The following is a 13255-nucleotide window of genomic DNA, read 5'->3' as shown; positions in this document are numbered from 1 at the left end:
AGTAGGAACATCGATAATGAAGCATAAAGCTAAGTGTACATTCTTAAGATTTGAGTAGGTTTTTGTAACGGTTATACAAAAAGTAGAAATTAATAATTTTTATTTTTGGTTATATACATGTTTTTATGTTACCTAATCTTTCATAAAAGTAAGAAATTATGTGATCAGTTTGTTAGTTGGTTTGCAAGAATTCCTGAAATTTAAATATTTTTAAATCTGTATTTTATTCCTTTTATTATTAATCCCACAAAAAACATATTAATTTATTAATTTATATTAATTTATGAAGGGTGTGATGAAAAAAAAATGTTATTTGTTATAATTTTTTAATAAATTGATAATAATGCAGTTTTTTTTAAAATCTTAATATTAGGTTAAGAATAATAACAATAGTAATTGGTAATTAAATCAAAGCTTGTTAAAAGTGTATTCTAAAAGTTGAAATTTCCATGGGTGGAAAGTTGGCTTTATTTAAAATACTTATAGGTACACCCTCCGATGTACCCACTAAGTTGGTCTGGTAAACAGCTTTGGCATTACGTAAAATCTGTTGCAAAATAAACGAACTATCCCCGTTGCAATCAATAAAACTATTGTGTTCTATTAGACATGAGAAGCTTTGTTTGTGTAGTGTCAATAATGCAATATTGGGTATATAATAATCGGGAGTTCCTCTATTTAGAATCGCTCTATAATTAAGGACAGTGACGTCACAAGGAAATGATATCTTAACCAGTGGCAAGAATGCAAATTGACAAGAATGAGTTCTGTTATTATCTATAAAGTATATATCTATCAAAAAATTTAAAATGTTGGCTAAATATATTGCTGAAAAGCTGGGTAACATCAAGGACATCTTCAATTCTTCTTTTTGATAGCTGGTGTAAGGTGCGGTAAAGGTCTCCAGCAGTATGTAATGTGTCTGCCAGGCGGCGGTGTTGTCTGCGAGGCCTTCATTCGACCCTCGACCGTCGTCGAAGAGTATTCTTCGATCCATCATAATTATCAGTTGACCTTCTTGAAACGCTGTCACACCTTGTGCGTGATCAGTTATAATAGTTAAACGATTTTTGTGATCCTGTATAAAGGCCATACTCGTCATAGGGTACATGTTGGATTCCACCCTTCTGCTCATGTTGATAGTTCGTGCAGTGTATTGAAAACCATTATTATCAATAACGATCTCCGGAGGGTTGCCGTTGTTTATATCTGTCTGTATCGACATAAAGACCTCCAGTTCCCGATGTTTCGGTGACAGGTCGTAATCGATTTTTGTTTCTACTCTTATAGCGCTGGACAAAGGACTGTGCACTAAATTATAAATTGTAACACTATGGTATAAAAATTTGCCATAAAATAATATGAATTCGGTGGTAATGAATCCGGATATGATCATCACAACTTTTGAACCATTATTTCGTTTATAAGAAGATAAGATATCCTCCAGTGGTTTTGAAACATTTGTATTAAATAAAAACATACCAGAGTTTATATGTGAACTTCTGAAAGCACCGAACTCAATCGAAATTTGTTTTTCAATATTAGTAGACTTATCAGTGACCGTCTTAAGAAAACCTGTGTATTCATCAAAAATAAGACGATACTTATAGTTCTCCAGCTGTACGTCTCCCGTCTCGACCGGATGCAAGGTGAATGGAGACAGTGGAGTGACATCGTCCTCCTCGGCAACGCAAGCCGTACAATATAAAGTAGAGAGACTCTGTGTCGTATCAAAGGTATCTTTTATCTTAAAAAGTTGAAATGAAAACGGAGGAATGACAGCAACAAATATGATACGAAAAAAATGCTTGGATATCTTAACGACATTTTGAAAGCCATACTTAAAGGTTGGTTTTATTTGAAGGCTAACGTCTTTCTTATTGTGATCCAAAATTCTTATGCCAGAGTACCTACTTACCAATTCTACTATTTCAGTTCTTTCGTGACTGAGAGAATTAAATATATATATTTGATCTCCTGACATGACGGACTTAAAAGAAGAAATAAATTCTCCCTCTCTATAGACGTATTTTTTCAGATACGTTGTGTTTTGGTCAGGTTTAGAGCTGAGCAAGCTGGCCGCTACCTCTTGTATGTACCAGCAGTCTTGTGCTGTCTTAACTATCTCTCTGTGAGCGTATCGCAGCGCCACTGCCTTTAAAGTGCCGCCGACGACGTTCCTGTCCTGGAGACGGGCTACAGTTTCGCGAGCATTCACCAATCGGCCGAACAATGTAGACACGTCATTTTTTTTCAACACGTTATAGCTCATTGCGAAGGTAAATAAAATTTCTGAGCTGCGTAATGTTGCCTGAAGACGTCTCAGCAAAATCTTAAATTGAGGTCTAGTGGTAAAGAACCCCGTCCAGTAAGCTGGGCTGCCGTCACTGATATCAGCAAAATTCAAGAAGTCTCCTTTTAAAGTGGGATAAGATGTTGGACTAGAAAACAAACTTTCAAAGTAATTTTTCGGTGTTCCAAAATCAATCGTTGCTTTATAAATATCTTGATTCGCATTCACAAATTCCGAAATTTTCTGGTAATTATTATACTGTAAGTCAAATTCGGATTGCAATTCATAACTGAAGGAGCTGCCTATAGGCGCCAGCACCACGTTGTGAGATGACGTTGTTCCAGTTTTAGAATACTGTTCAAGTATTTTCTCAGACCTTTCTTTAACGTTGAAAGAATTGATATCCAGATGGTTGTCGGAATTCACAAAATTAAATTCCTCGCTGCAAATATCACCTTGAGGACAAGAAGCTCTGACTCCGGCAGAATTAAATGGTAGATAGTGTGTTAAAACAGAATGTTTTTGGAACCGGTCGTTGCCTATTTTTTTAAGGGCTTCGTTAAGAGTTGTCTGAGTCGTTTTGTCGGTATCCCAGTTTTGAATCCACATGAAGTTGGTTTCTTGATACTCTGTTAAATATTGCTGCCAAGCGAAATGTAAATTTGTTACAACCAAACTGGTTATCCCGGATGCTGATAGAAGATAGGGCAGAGTGGGGCTGTGGGTTACGCTATTCGTAAGCCACGCCACGTCGGGCGAATAATTTAAGTTATACTGCAACCACTGGTGCCCTACAATTACAAAAAAAAAATCCTTTAGTTAGCATATTTTAATTAAGCTACAATAATTACGGTCACTTTACTACAGATTCTTTTACCTTCCATCAATTGGTGAACAATCCCAAACAAGTGTGAGGTAGCCTCGTCTGTTTCTACCCAGGCGCCTGTTGTAATTTCTAATCTTCCTTCTTTTACTAGTTTACGAAGTGCCTGTAACAAGACCGTGCATGAAGTAGGTAATTTAATTACAGCCTTTAAAAATATGTAAACACTAAATTAATATTACAAACTTACGGTGCGACTTTTTTGACGAGCACTTTTCCACCATTGACTAAGGTGTGATACCTCGTTCCAACTAAATGTTAGATTTGGATAAAACTGTAATTTTTTTACTATATTTGATATAATAAATCTGACGGAATTTTTATGTAACTTTTCAAATGGTTTTTTCCAAATCGAATGAACGTCCGACCGCGGAACCAGTATCACCTGGAATATATTTGTTTTTAAGGTAATATTTCATTTTAAGATGTTGTTATAAAGAATAGACTTTACTTTTAAGGGCGGCCAATTCGGATTTCTCATAAGAGATTCGTAGCGGCTTTCATAAATATTGTTCCAAAACTGCTTCGTTTTCATCCAAACTGGCTGCAACACAGTGGTATGAAAGAATTAAATTGCCTTTCTCTTACAATAAGCTCATTACAATGAATCAATATTGACCTCTATGTTAAATTCAGAAAATTTTTCTTGAGCATCTATGTCAGCTTTAGCCTCATAGTTATGTGTACAAATGAAGGGTGCTGTCGACATACTCGTATTGTAATTGTGGGATGACACCAGCGTCTCGATGGGACGTTCCTCTATTAAAAAGTCCGCTTTTTCTTCTTGCGGATCGAAATCTACTATCGTGTATTTTTGTTTCGGGACTTCGAAATCATTAGCGGTTTTATTAGTGCTAGAGTTGTAGATACTTTTGATAAGTAGACCGCTATCCTCGGTTACATCCGTGGTCGACGAAGTTACTAGAGGAAAGACGCTTACGCTAGCTTCTGGTGCAGTAGTCCGTGAAGGGTTGTTTTGAACGAGGGGAAAAAAGTTAGAGGTTGGAACCGAGCCAATGTGGTTCTCATAAGTATCTACCGGATTACTATTGTTATAATTGAAATGTTCAAGAGTGTTTAAATCAGGAAAAATTAAATGACCGTCTTTATTGCGAGGAAGGTTGGAGGTGTTACTAAAGGTATTTCTTGTGAGTCTCAGCTCGAACGGATGGATTCCGGATTTTTTGGCAATATTCATTCCTGAGTACGTTGATTTACTTCTTCCCGTGTCCAGTGACGCTAGGATTGTTGACATTTTTGGACGCTGCATTTTATGTATAATAGATTTCATTTGTGTAAAACCTGGGTACACGAAATGTTGTTGCATGGGTCGAGAGTCGTTGGTGAAGCTGAGGTGGTAGTGGTAAGGTCTCTGCACCATTTTCGATTGATCTCGCACAATTTTCCGCAGATCTGTAAAATAATAAAATACACTTAATATAGATTCACTTTTTCTTAAGTGTAAAACGATAATTACTTTTTTCATAACATTCGCTATTTAAAATCTTTAACGCTATAATTAAAGTGATAATTAGTTCGCGACGTGATCGTTTCACACGGACGATCATGTTTGTGACACATATCTGATGAGACGATTTCCGTCAGAAACCACTTTTGCTTGTATAAAAACGAATATTCAACAAACACCAGCACTTACTTCCTCATGACACTGAAATCTGATTCCATTGTTGAATGTTCAGACTGTCACAGGTGATATTTTTGATAGTGGGTTCTTTACTACCTACGTGGACATTTTCCCGCAGCTCCTCCCGTGTTAATAATGCTTATTGCGGAAATAAATAACTTTTTTGCTCTTAAAGGTTCTATTTATCTTTATAGCGAATTCATTTTAGATTGATTAAGTTTGAAAGTTCTCATAGACACAAACAAACACATTCCGGCAGTTGTATTATTAAATAGTGATAACAATTAATGATTTAATTATTATGTTTGTAATGTTGTGTACGCTAGGACCCTCTGATTAGTTTCTATAAAACGAATATTTTCAAACAATTATCTATATAAATGTGCCATACATCTAAATATATTTTTATATCTCATTGAGGAGAAGTCATTTTTAATATGAATTATCACATTTTAGTTAAGCAATAGCTCTACAGATTATTCGATATGAAGTTGGAGTCTGTTTATATTATCCAGTAGTCACCAACATAGAAGGGAAAATGAGGGCGGCGAATTGTATTGATCCGAGTCACCCCTCGCTGGTTTACTTTGAACGGCACCACGTAAAACGTGTCCCTAGTTACTACACACGCTAGGAATGTTATAAAACTAAGTTTCACATTAATAATCTTGTCGCAAAATGGTAAGTCACAGTATAGTGAATATAATATTGAGTATGCTTACTGGCATAGCAAGTGTCCGTGCTTCGATCAGTGAATCAACAAAATGATAACTAAATTCAATATTTGTAGCATTAACTCTGATAAAAATATTAATTACAAGATATTTACTTCGTGAACGTATCATTTATTAGTGCTCATGAGATTTTAAAGTAAGTACCTAAGTGTAGTGAGGAACAATTTCTAGGACAAGAGTATGATGACGTCGTCAGGGTTACTGGAGTGGGAGCTATCTCTACCATCCGAGCAGATCGTCTCTCACGGATGGTACCATGGGGCGTTGAGCAGAGCGGCTGCTGAGGCACTCCTGCAGCAGGACCGGGAGTTCCTCGTGAGGGACTCGTCATCACAACCAGATAATTACGTACTCAGCTGTCGCTCGAACGGTCAACATCTCCACTTTGTCATACAGAGGGTAACCAGTATAGTTCAAACGTTATGAGCATCGGCAATCGAAGCTGACGTATTTCAATTTAGATATGACACACTCGATTCTATTCGATTTTCAGATCGTCGTTCATCCCGACACAGTGTTTGAGAGATATCAATATCAGTTCGAAGATGAAGCGTACGATACAGTCGCTGACCTTATAACGTCTTACGTCGGTTCCGGTAAACCAATATCGGCAGCATCCGGGGCTCGCATACAATATCCGGCGAACCGTTTGGTTCCTTTAACGAATTACGTATCGGGCGATGATGGCGGGACTGTGACATCGCCCAACGCTGACGGCAACTATGGAAATGCGTACAGTCTGTATAGTCACTTCGCGGCTAAGCCAGGAGCACAACTGCGCGTACCTTTCAAGAAACAGAGGTCTCACTCGTTGACTCCCATAGACATGGCTCAACACGTGACTCACGGTAAGAGTGCCAGTGCCGATGGTGTAATACAAAGTCAAACAAATAAACACGGCAAGATATTTCCCAATGAGTCGTCTTCAGGTTGTAACACGTGGGACGCGAACTTACCGACCAGTCCGCCGGCGAAGCCCGCGCGCTGCGAGCCTGCCAAGACCGACGAGCGCCGCCTGGAGCTGCATCGACTCTATCACGTATCCGGTTCCGATTCCGGCAATGGCTCCGGGGACTCCACGCAGAGCTCTGCGCTCGGGGATTCCAAGAGCAGACATGAAACTGACTACAATACTACCAGCACGCCCTCTGTCAAACAACAGTTTGATTACGAACTTACCGAAGCGAGACTTTTGCAAATGGAAAACTTGAATTTTATCGTTGACTCTAGAATTAACCTCGAAAACTTTCAGAGTCAGATCATTCCACCGTCTCTCACGAAACCATTGGAATCTGAAACGCTGCATACCATTAAACTGTTATTACGAACTTCCGGCCCTCGCATTTTGGCCAACCACCTAACTTATGTCGATCTACATTTTCTTCTGGATGAATCGTTACAAATTGAAGGTCTAGATAAAATGGCGTCAGGCTTAGAGTTGTGTTTTTTACCTCAGGGACGATCTCTAAGACTGGATATCATAGAGAGGTAATATTTATACAATAGTTTATGGTAGGTATTTACTAAATATCCGTTAATAATGAATGTCTGTTTTTATTGCAGAGTTGAAACATTTCGCCTCCTGGTAGCCGTCACTATACTGACCTGTCAAACAGACAGACAAAGAGCAGATACTATCAACGATTGGATTCTTTTAGCCATTGAAACAAAAACGGCCCTAGGAAATCTATACGGATTCTCAGCAATAATGTTCGGCTTATGTATGCCACAGGTTTGTAAGATTTTAATAAAGCATCACAGTATCTAACATTAGAATATTTTTAAGTATTATAATATATCTGCAGGTAGAGTGTTTAGAGAATGCTTGGAATATACTGCGGCGTGTGTACACGGACAACGCTTTCATGTTCGAAGCAAAACTGCGGCCATCCTTCAAGAGCATGAACGAGGGAACCAACCCGCTACCACCCAACACGACCACTCCTCACGTCATACCACCGGTGCTGTGCTTCCATCTGTTCGGTAAACATAGTGTAGTCCGTCAGTTAACCAGCCGGAGCGTGTATTCTACATGAATCCATGTTTCAGACGGTGAGGGCGGCGGCCTGCTGCAGCCGGACGACACCTTCCCCAACAGTCTCATGAACAGTCTAGAGTTCGACTTCAACGCGACGGCGGCACACCTGGAGGCGGCTCGCAACCTGCCTCAGCAGGCGGAGGCTCTCCGCAGGCGAGCGCGGCCCGTGCTGCAGCCGTCCACCGCGCCCTCGCCGACGCTGCTGGAACTCTTCCGTACTGAGATGGCAGCAGTGTTTCTATGGGGCGAGCGAGGCGCGCGCTCTCCCTCTAACCAGCGGTTCGCGCGGCTTACGGACGTGCTCACTGCCATGGCCGCTAAACTGGCCGCGCGACCCCCGGACGCAGACGACGCCGTTTGAGCTCCCCAAGAGGCTACATTAACATGTGTCTTCCTAAGATATTACACAAAGTGTGCTAAAACGATTACTGTTCATTTGTATTATTAACTTTACATAGCTCTCTCACATATGTAGGTACTTAGAAATCAAATTAGTTAAATACTCTCATAATTTGTCTGCTTTTGCAAGTTATGTGTAAACCTTAGTAGATTTCTTTACGTTGAATTTGTCGAGGGTTAGGGTTTATGCTAGACGTGCCCTGACGTCATGTTAAGCTCGATAAGTAGGTATATAAAGGGACAAGCAATTATGATTTGTAATTTTTTATTTTTATACGTTTTATAAAACTGACGAATGGATCGATATTTTTAAGTAGAGTAAAGAACACAAACATCTCAGACTTTGTTTCATATAAATACAAGTATCAGATGTTAAGTGAGTCAAGTACAGGGCTCGGCGAGCATCGTGTTCGCAAAGCATCAATGTTCCTAGAAATAAACTGTTTCATTAGTCATTGTTGATTGATTTCCATCACCTGTCCTCGATGTGTCCTCGTGAGGGGCCCGTGACGGGCGACGGCGTCTTCGTAAAGGGAAAATAAAATATCACATTTCCGATATTGAGTTTATTATAATCGCGTCGGTGTCGCTCGAGACCCAAGTATATGCTAGTACCGTTACCGACTAACCAACTATCACTCACAACTAAAATACATTACACGAACGCATTACATTACATTATACGAATATAAAAATACAATTTTATATTGAAGTCTTATAAAATATATAAATATTCTTCGTTCAATTTTTTTATTTATTTATGAATTATTAGAACACAGACGAGTCAAAGTAGTTTCCTTAATGTTCGGATGTCAGCAACAGCCGGCAAGTGGCGGACGAGGGGTCGACTGCCGTCTCCATAAACAAGTCATGATCCATCAAATAAAACTAAACAATGTACAAGAAACCCGACTCAAATAAAACAAGCATATAATAAAAATCAGTTTAAAAAATGAAAAGAATTCGCCACTGAACAGTGAATGAAGTAACTTAAATAGCTAGTTTGTTCAAATGTATACATTATACCAGTACACATTAATAAAGCGCAGTGGACAAACCCTGCACACTAGTCAATACAATGTATTACAACAGCTCACTAAGGTTACGGTGTGCGTTTGTAAACAAGATCATATGTGACACTCACTCGCAACATACATCAAGACTAGCCACACTGCCCTGCTCTACACTCCCTTACAAATAGATAGCTATCAACTTTCCATGTTATAACAGAACTAGCTACTGGCTACTAGCTACCTGTAACAGTGGAACCTCGCCTAAAATATTGCTCGTATATTCAGGAGGAATAACCTTTAGCATACACTTACACAACACATGGATATGTGGTCAGCGAGACTCGACTCACATGCAACACACACTTGTATAGTTGAGGAGGTATCTTCATAAGTATATAGGATCAAGCAACGCACCTCTGTTATTGTAAGCTCGTACAAAAATAATGATATCAATGTTCAGTGCGCATCAAACAGCCAATAGTAACAACACTTCACAGAATACTTAGAGCCTATCGCCTGCATCAAATCCTTACACTACAGATGTATTGCGTTTCTTATATAAAGCGTATGTCAGGGTAAAGTTTACTCTAGTTGTAGATAATGCACTTGTTAGTAGTAGTAGTAGTAGAGGTACTTATTTCTTAATATGCTATTCAAAATATAAATACATGTACTGTAGTCTTATAAATTAATAAGCCACTAACTGAAGCATAAGGCAACCGGTGTGGGTGTTGAGTGTGTCAGGACTCAGTGGCTGTACACAGCTCTGGTCATGTATCAAGCGCCTGTTTCATCACACAGCTCACACACAAACCATTAAAACTAGAGCTCCCTCGGGTCACCCGTTATTGCTAAACTATTGCTTTTCCATATGTTAAATTACAATTAAACATACTTAGTCTAGTTAGAACTAATTACTCGACTTCAAATGTTCGAAGCAGATTCAGGGAGGTGCATCCGTCGGTTGGATGGTATCAGAGGTGCTGGTGGTGGTGGTGGTGGTGGTGGAGGTGGTGGTGGTCTAGAACTTGAGCGACTTGGCGAACAAAGCCACCGTAGCCTGAGTCTTGTCGCCGTTGAAACGCCTCAGCTCTACAATCGCCTGAAAATAAAAATATATATATAGCCCAAGACAAACAACATTATAAACTTACTAAATAGCCATGGATTCTACCAACACATGAGTTGATGGAGTGCAACACGTTTTAGGTTCCATATTTAAATTTTTTACAGTCAATTTAGTTTACTATATTGCCTATCAGTGTTAAATCTCATGTCATGAGCTGACCTGTTCCCTGGTGAAGCCCAGCGCTACTATCTCCTCCACATCTGTTTCACTGAACGTATCCGTGGCGAGGATCTCTGGCCGGATGAGGCTCGGCGTGTTCACACCTGTACACACATCACTCACTGTTACAACTCACACTAAATAAATAACAAAGACAGGCCATCATATAACAAACATCATACCCGGGTTCATTCTTGGAGCGCTCTGTCCGCTGGTGGTGGCCGGCGGTGACGACGGTGACTGCTCCTTAGATTCTGTTTTCATACAATACACATAAGGACACTACATACATACTACAAACATCATTTGTATGAGCAAGGCTACTGAACTTTACTTTCTAACAACTTGATTAAGTATAGTATTATTTAATATCATCATCTTAACATACCATGGCCTCAAAGTCATTTTATTTACTTGTGTCAAACCAAACATCATCAATGTTAAGAGAGCCAGCGGATGTACCTTAACGCTCGGTCGTTGTGTTATGTGTCCAAAGGCTCAGCTGTCCATCTGTTCTTGTTATAATTAATACTAAACTACCAAGACAAACACACATCGTTTTACAATTTTTTTTAATGAGTCTGTTTCCATGTACGGTGTCGCAGTGTGTACAGATCACTTGTCTCTAGTCGCACCTCGCTTGTCCCTCACGAGGCGGTCGTCCCTGGCCACCAGCTCGTCCTCTGAGAAGCCCGACAGTCTGGCGCACTCCGGCAGCTCGGCCTCCGGCAGGAACGGCGTCTCGGTGCCCGTCGTGCCGATGTGAAGAACGTTCCGCTTCAGGTCGATGTTGCACTACAGAATATTATAGTAAATTTAAGTTGACTGTTATCCTAGAGCTGGTCACGTAACAGACGGGTTAACGGACACATTACCTGATGTCGTTTGAGCATGTCCAGTCCCAGCAGCATGTCCATGGGCTGTTCCTCGAGGACGGAGAAGGAGGTGGTGAGGAAATCTTTCTCTATGCGCATCTGCACCATATGGATGCGGCCGATGATCCTCTGAACTCCGACACCCTTGGCTATACCCGCCCACCTTCAATTAACAGACATAATATATTAAAGTGACTCTCAAAGAATTCTCATCTCGAGCGACTACTACTACTACCACTCATTACCTTGTGTCAACTAGTCGCATGATGTTACACCTCTCTGCACAAGCTGCTGACATTATTGTGGTTTGAGCTCCAGAATCTATAAACGCCTTCACTGGGAAGCTGCAGATAATAATTTAATTGTCAGTCAATTATCCTGAAGCACCATGTATGGGAAGTCTTTCACGTACCCGTTGACGTGACAGTTGATGTACAACATGACTACTGTGCCAAATGTCTCGGGGTTGTACTCCATGGCCGCCTCCATGTTGGCTTCGATGTTCTTCTGTCTGATCTCCTCCGCTATCATACGCTGGGCCTCTGTGTCAAACGGATCTGAATTCATCATCCTAAGAAAATTCATGTGAGCCTTCATTATGATGTGCTGCGACATCGACACTTAACTTTCAACAACCCTTTAGTCCAGCAAAGGGGTACAAGCCAATATGTGCTGTCATTAATTAACTTTACAGCAACATTCATATCAAGCAGTGTTAATGAACAAGATCAATAAAATGCCATTCAAATCAAACCAGCAACCTCTACAGCGCTTTCAACCTTCACGGAACCCTTTGTGTAATTTAATAAGCAACACCATTCTAAATTCAACCAGTTCAGATGCCACCCGCAGGTAACAGACACCAGCTTTAAAGAACCACAAAAGACACGAGCATGTCACACAAGTGTCTACAATTTTACAGTCACCTTATTCTTTGTTGTTGGCGCTCAGTTCTAGCTGAAATTTGTTCTCGAAGCACTGAAGCAAATGTATCTATGAAAAAACAGTGAATTTAAAAGTTTTATGGTTTCAATAATATCCAATGAGACCTTGCTCATTGATATACAATGAAATTCATTCGTTTATACTAGATCATATACCGAGGTTGCCACTCAGCAAGGCATCTGCAAGTCTTGGATTGTTCTGTTTGAGCAGAGCGAGTTGGTCGGGATTGGCTAGAAACATCTCTCTGATGATACGAGGGTCCTCCTCTACAGGAGCATTTCTGGCGGCCATTGAAGTGCTTGCTGCAGTTGCAGCCCCCCTAGGAACTTGTATGCTGCTAAAATCGAGATTGGCCAAACCGCTTGGTAGAGCTGAAACCAGTTAACTTTTTATTTTATTTAAAAAAATATATTTAAATAAATATTTTTGACAGCTGACACTTTTTAATTTTAATATTTTTTTCAGTTTACAGTGTTATTAGTGCGTTATAGCGCCGGCACTCAAAAATCTGACAAAACAATTCGAAGATTGACATTAACATGACAACAAAAAGCAATGACAACGCAAAAATAAGTTAAAGGAATTTTTGAATTACCGCTACCTTGACTGGCGTCGTTCATGTTTAAATTGGATGAAGACTGCACCATATGAAGCAGCACAATGACATCTCCGTCGTGGACGCCCAGCTCCTTCAGCGACTTCTTATCGTGCATCATAGGCTTCCCATTGAAAGTCAAAGTTATGTCCGAGGCGGGAAACCCTGACTCGATTTCACAAAACGCCTTGAAGTTTTCTAATTCCAAATCTTCGGAAACATCTAAGACGAACAGCTCGTCGTTGAGGGTAGTTACGGTTACTTTCATCGTGAGTTATTGATGATGCGCGAAGACTAAGTGAACTGTTTACGTGAGAGATGTTTGTGCTATTTATATTTAGAGAATGACTGTCCAAAACATTTTCAGGTATGTACGCGTTGTCGAAAACAAAGCTTGGACTCAGATAAACACACACAAATAATACTTTTGATTTGTTCTTGAATTCAATCCCGAATTTCGTGAAGGTGGCAACTTGCCTAGTGCCTACACTGCACTCCAGTTCACTAGTTACGTACTTAATCTGCAGTACAGTCTAATATTAACGGT

General features: G+C 40.0%; 3 protein-coding genes across 4 annotated transcripts; 1 reads left to right on the top strand and 2 right to left on the bottom strand.

Annotated features, from left to right (window-relative positions):
- Positions 1 to 354: 354 nt before the first annotated feature.
- Positions 355 to 4739, bottom strand: LOC116777087 (alpha-mannosidase 2-like). Its single transcript, XM_061526556.1, has 5 exons — positions 3796 to 4739; positions 3628 to 3720; positions 3367 to 3561; positions 3171 to 3282; positions 355 to 3084 (listed from the first exon to the last, which is right to left on the bottom strand). Exons 1-5 carry the CDS (start codon positions 4660 to 4662, stop codon positions 419 to 421), a joined length of 3933 nt encoding a protein of 1310 aa, XP_061382540.1. The 5' UTR covers positions 4663 to 4739; the 3' UTR covers positions 355 to 418.
- Positions 4740 to 5340: 601 nt separating this feature from the next.
- On the top strand, positions 5341 to 8505 carry LOC116777088 (breast cancer anti-estrogen resistance protein 3 homolog). Its single transcript, XM_032670442.2, has 6 exons — positions 5341 to 5502; positions 5727 to 5954; positions 6049 to 7043; positions 7119 to 7287; positions 7361 to 7538; positions 7605 to 8505. The coding sequence occupies exons 1-6, from the start codon at positions 5500 to 5502 to the stop codon at positions 7952 to 7954; spliced, it is 1923 nt and encodes a 640-aa protein (XP_032526333.1). The 5' UTR covers positions 5341 to 5499; the 3' UTR covers positions 7955 to 8505.
- A 38-nt stretch (positions 8506 to 8543) lies between these two features.
- On the bottom strand, positions 8544 to 13222 carry LOC116777089 (protein DDI1 homolog 2). 2 transcript variants are annotated; one of them, XM_032670444.2, is made up of 10 exons: positions 12715 to 13220; positions 12269 to 12484; positions 12095 to 12161; positions 11581 to 11739; positions 11414 to 11512; positions 11169 to 11331; positions 10929 to 11088; positions 10476 to 10547; positions 10294 to 10397; positions 8544 to 10107 (listed from the first exon to the last, which is right to left on the bottom strand). In XM_032670444.2, the coding sequence occupies exons 1-10, from the start codon at positions 12974 to 12976 to the stop codon at positions 10027 to 10029; spliced, it is 1383 nt and encodes a 460-aa protein (XP_032526335.1). In that variant the 5' UTR covers positions 12977 to 13220; the 3' UTR covers positions 8544 to 10026. The 2 variants fall into 2 exon arrangements, with proteins under 2 accessions (XP_032526335.1, XP_032526336.1); XM_032670445.2 differs by lacking the exon at positions 12095 to 12161 and having other exon boundaries at positions 11581 to 11710; positions 12715 to 13222.
- Positions 13223 to 13255: the final 33 nt, after the last annotated feature.

This window comes from Danaus plexippus, chromosome Z (assembly GCF_018135715.1).
Source record: "Danaus plexippus chromosome Z, MEX_DaPlex, whole genome shotgun sequence".
Lineage (NCBI taxonomy): Eukaryota > Metazoa > Arthropoda > Insecta > Lepidoptera > Nymphalidae > Danaus > Danaus plexippus.
This window is presented reverse-complemented; position numbering and strand designations above follow the sequence as displayed.

Bases quoted from the DNA above. Each gene is read 5' to 3' on its own strand.
- LOC116777087 (XM_061526556.1), bottom strand. From the start codon at position 4,662: ATGAAAAAAGTAATTATCGTTTTACACTTAAGAAAAAGTGAATCTATA. The intron at 3,721-3,795 runs GTCAATATTGAT...ACTGTGTTGCAG, and splicing joins TTTCTGAATTTAACATAGAG to CCAGTTTGGATGAAAACGAA. The intron at 3,562-3,627 runs GTAAAGTCTATT...AATATATTCCAG, and splicing joins CGAATTGGCCGCCCTTAAAA to GTGATACTGGTTCCGCGGTC.
- LOC116777089 (XM_032670444.2), bottom strand. From the start codon at position 12,976: ATGAAAGTAACCGTAACTACCCTCAACGACGAGCTGTTCGTCTTAGAT. The intron at 12,162-12,268 runs GTATATGATCTA...GTTTTTTCATAG, and splicing joins CTTGCTGAGTGGCAACCTCG to ATACATTTGCTTCAGTGCTT. The intron at 11,740-12,094 runs GTGACTGTAAAA...GAATTTTCTTAG, and splicing joins CGCCAACAACAAAGAATAAG to GATGATGAATTCAGATCCGT.
- LOC116777088 (XM_032670442.2), top strand. The intron at 5,955-6,048 runs GTAACCAGTATA...TTCGATTTTCAG, and splicing joins TCCACTTTGTCATACAGAGG to ATCGTCGTTCATCCCGACAC. The intron at 7,288-7,360 runs GTTTGTAAGATT...ATATATCTGCAG, and splicing joins TCGGCTTATGTATGCCACAG to GTAGAGTGTTTAGAGAATGC.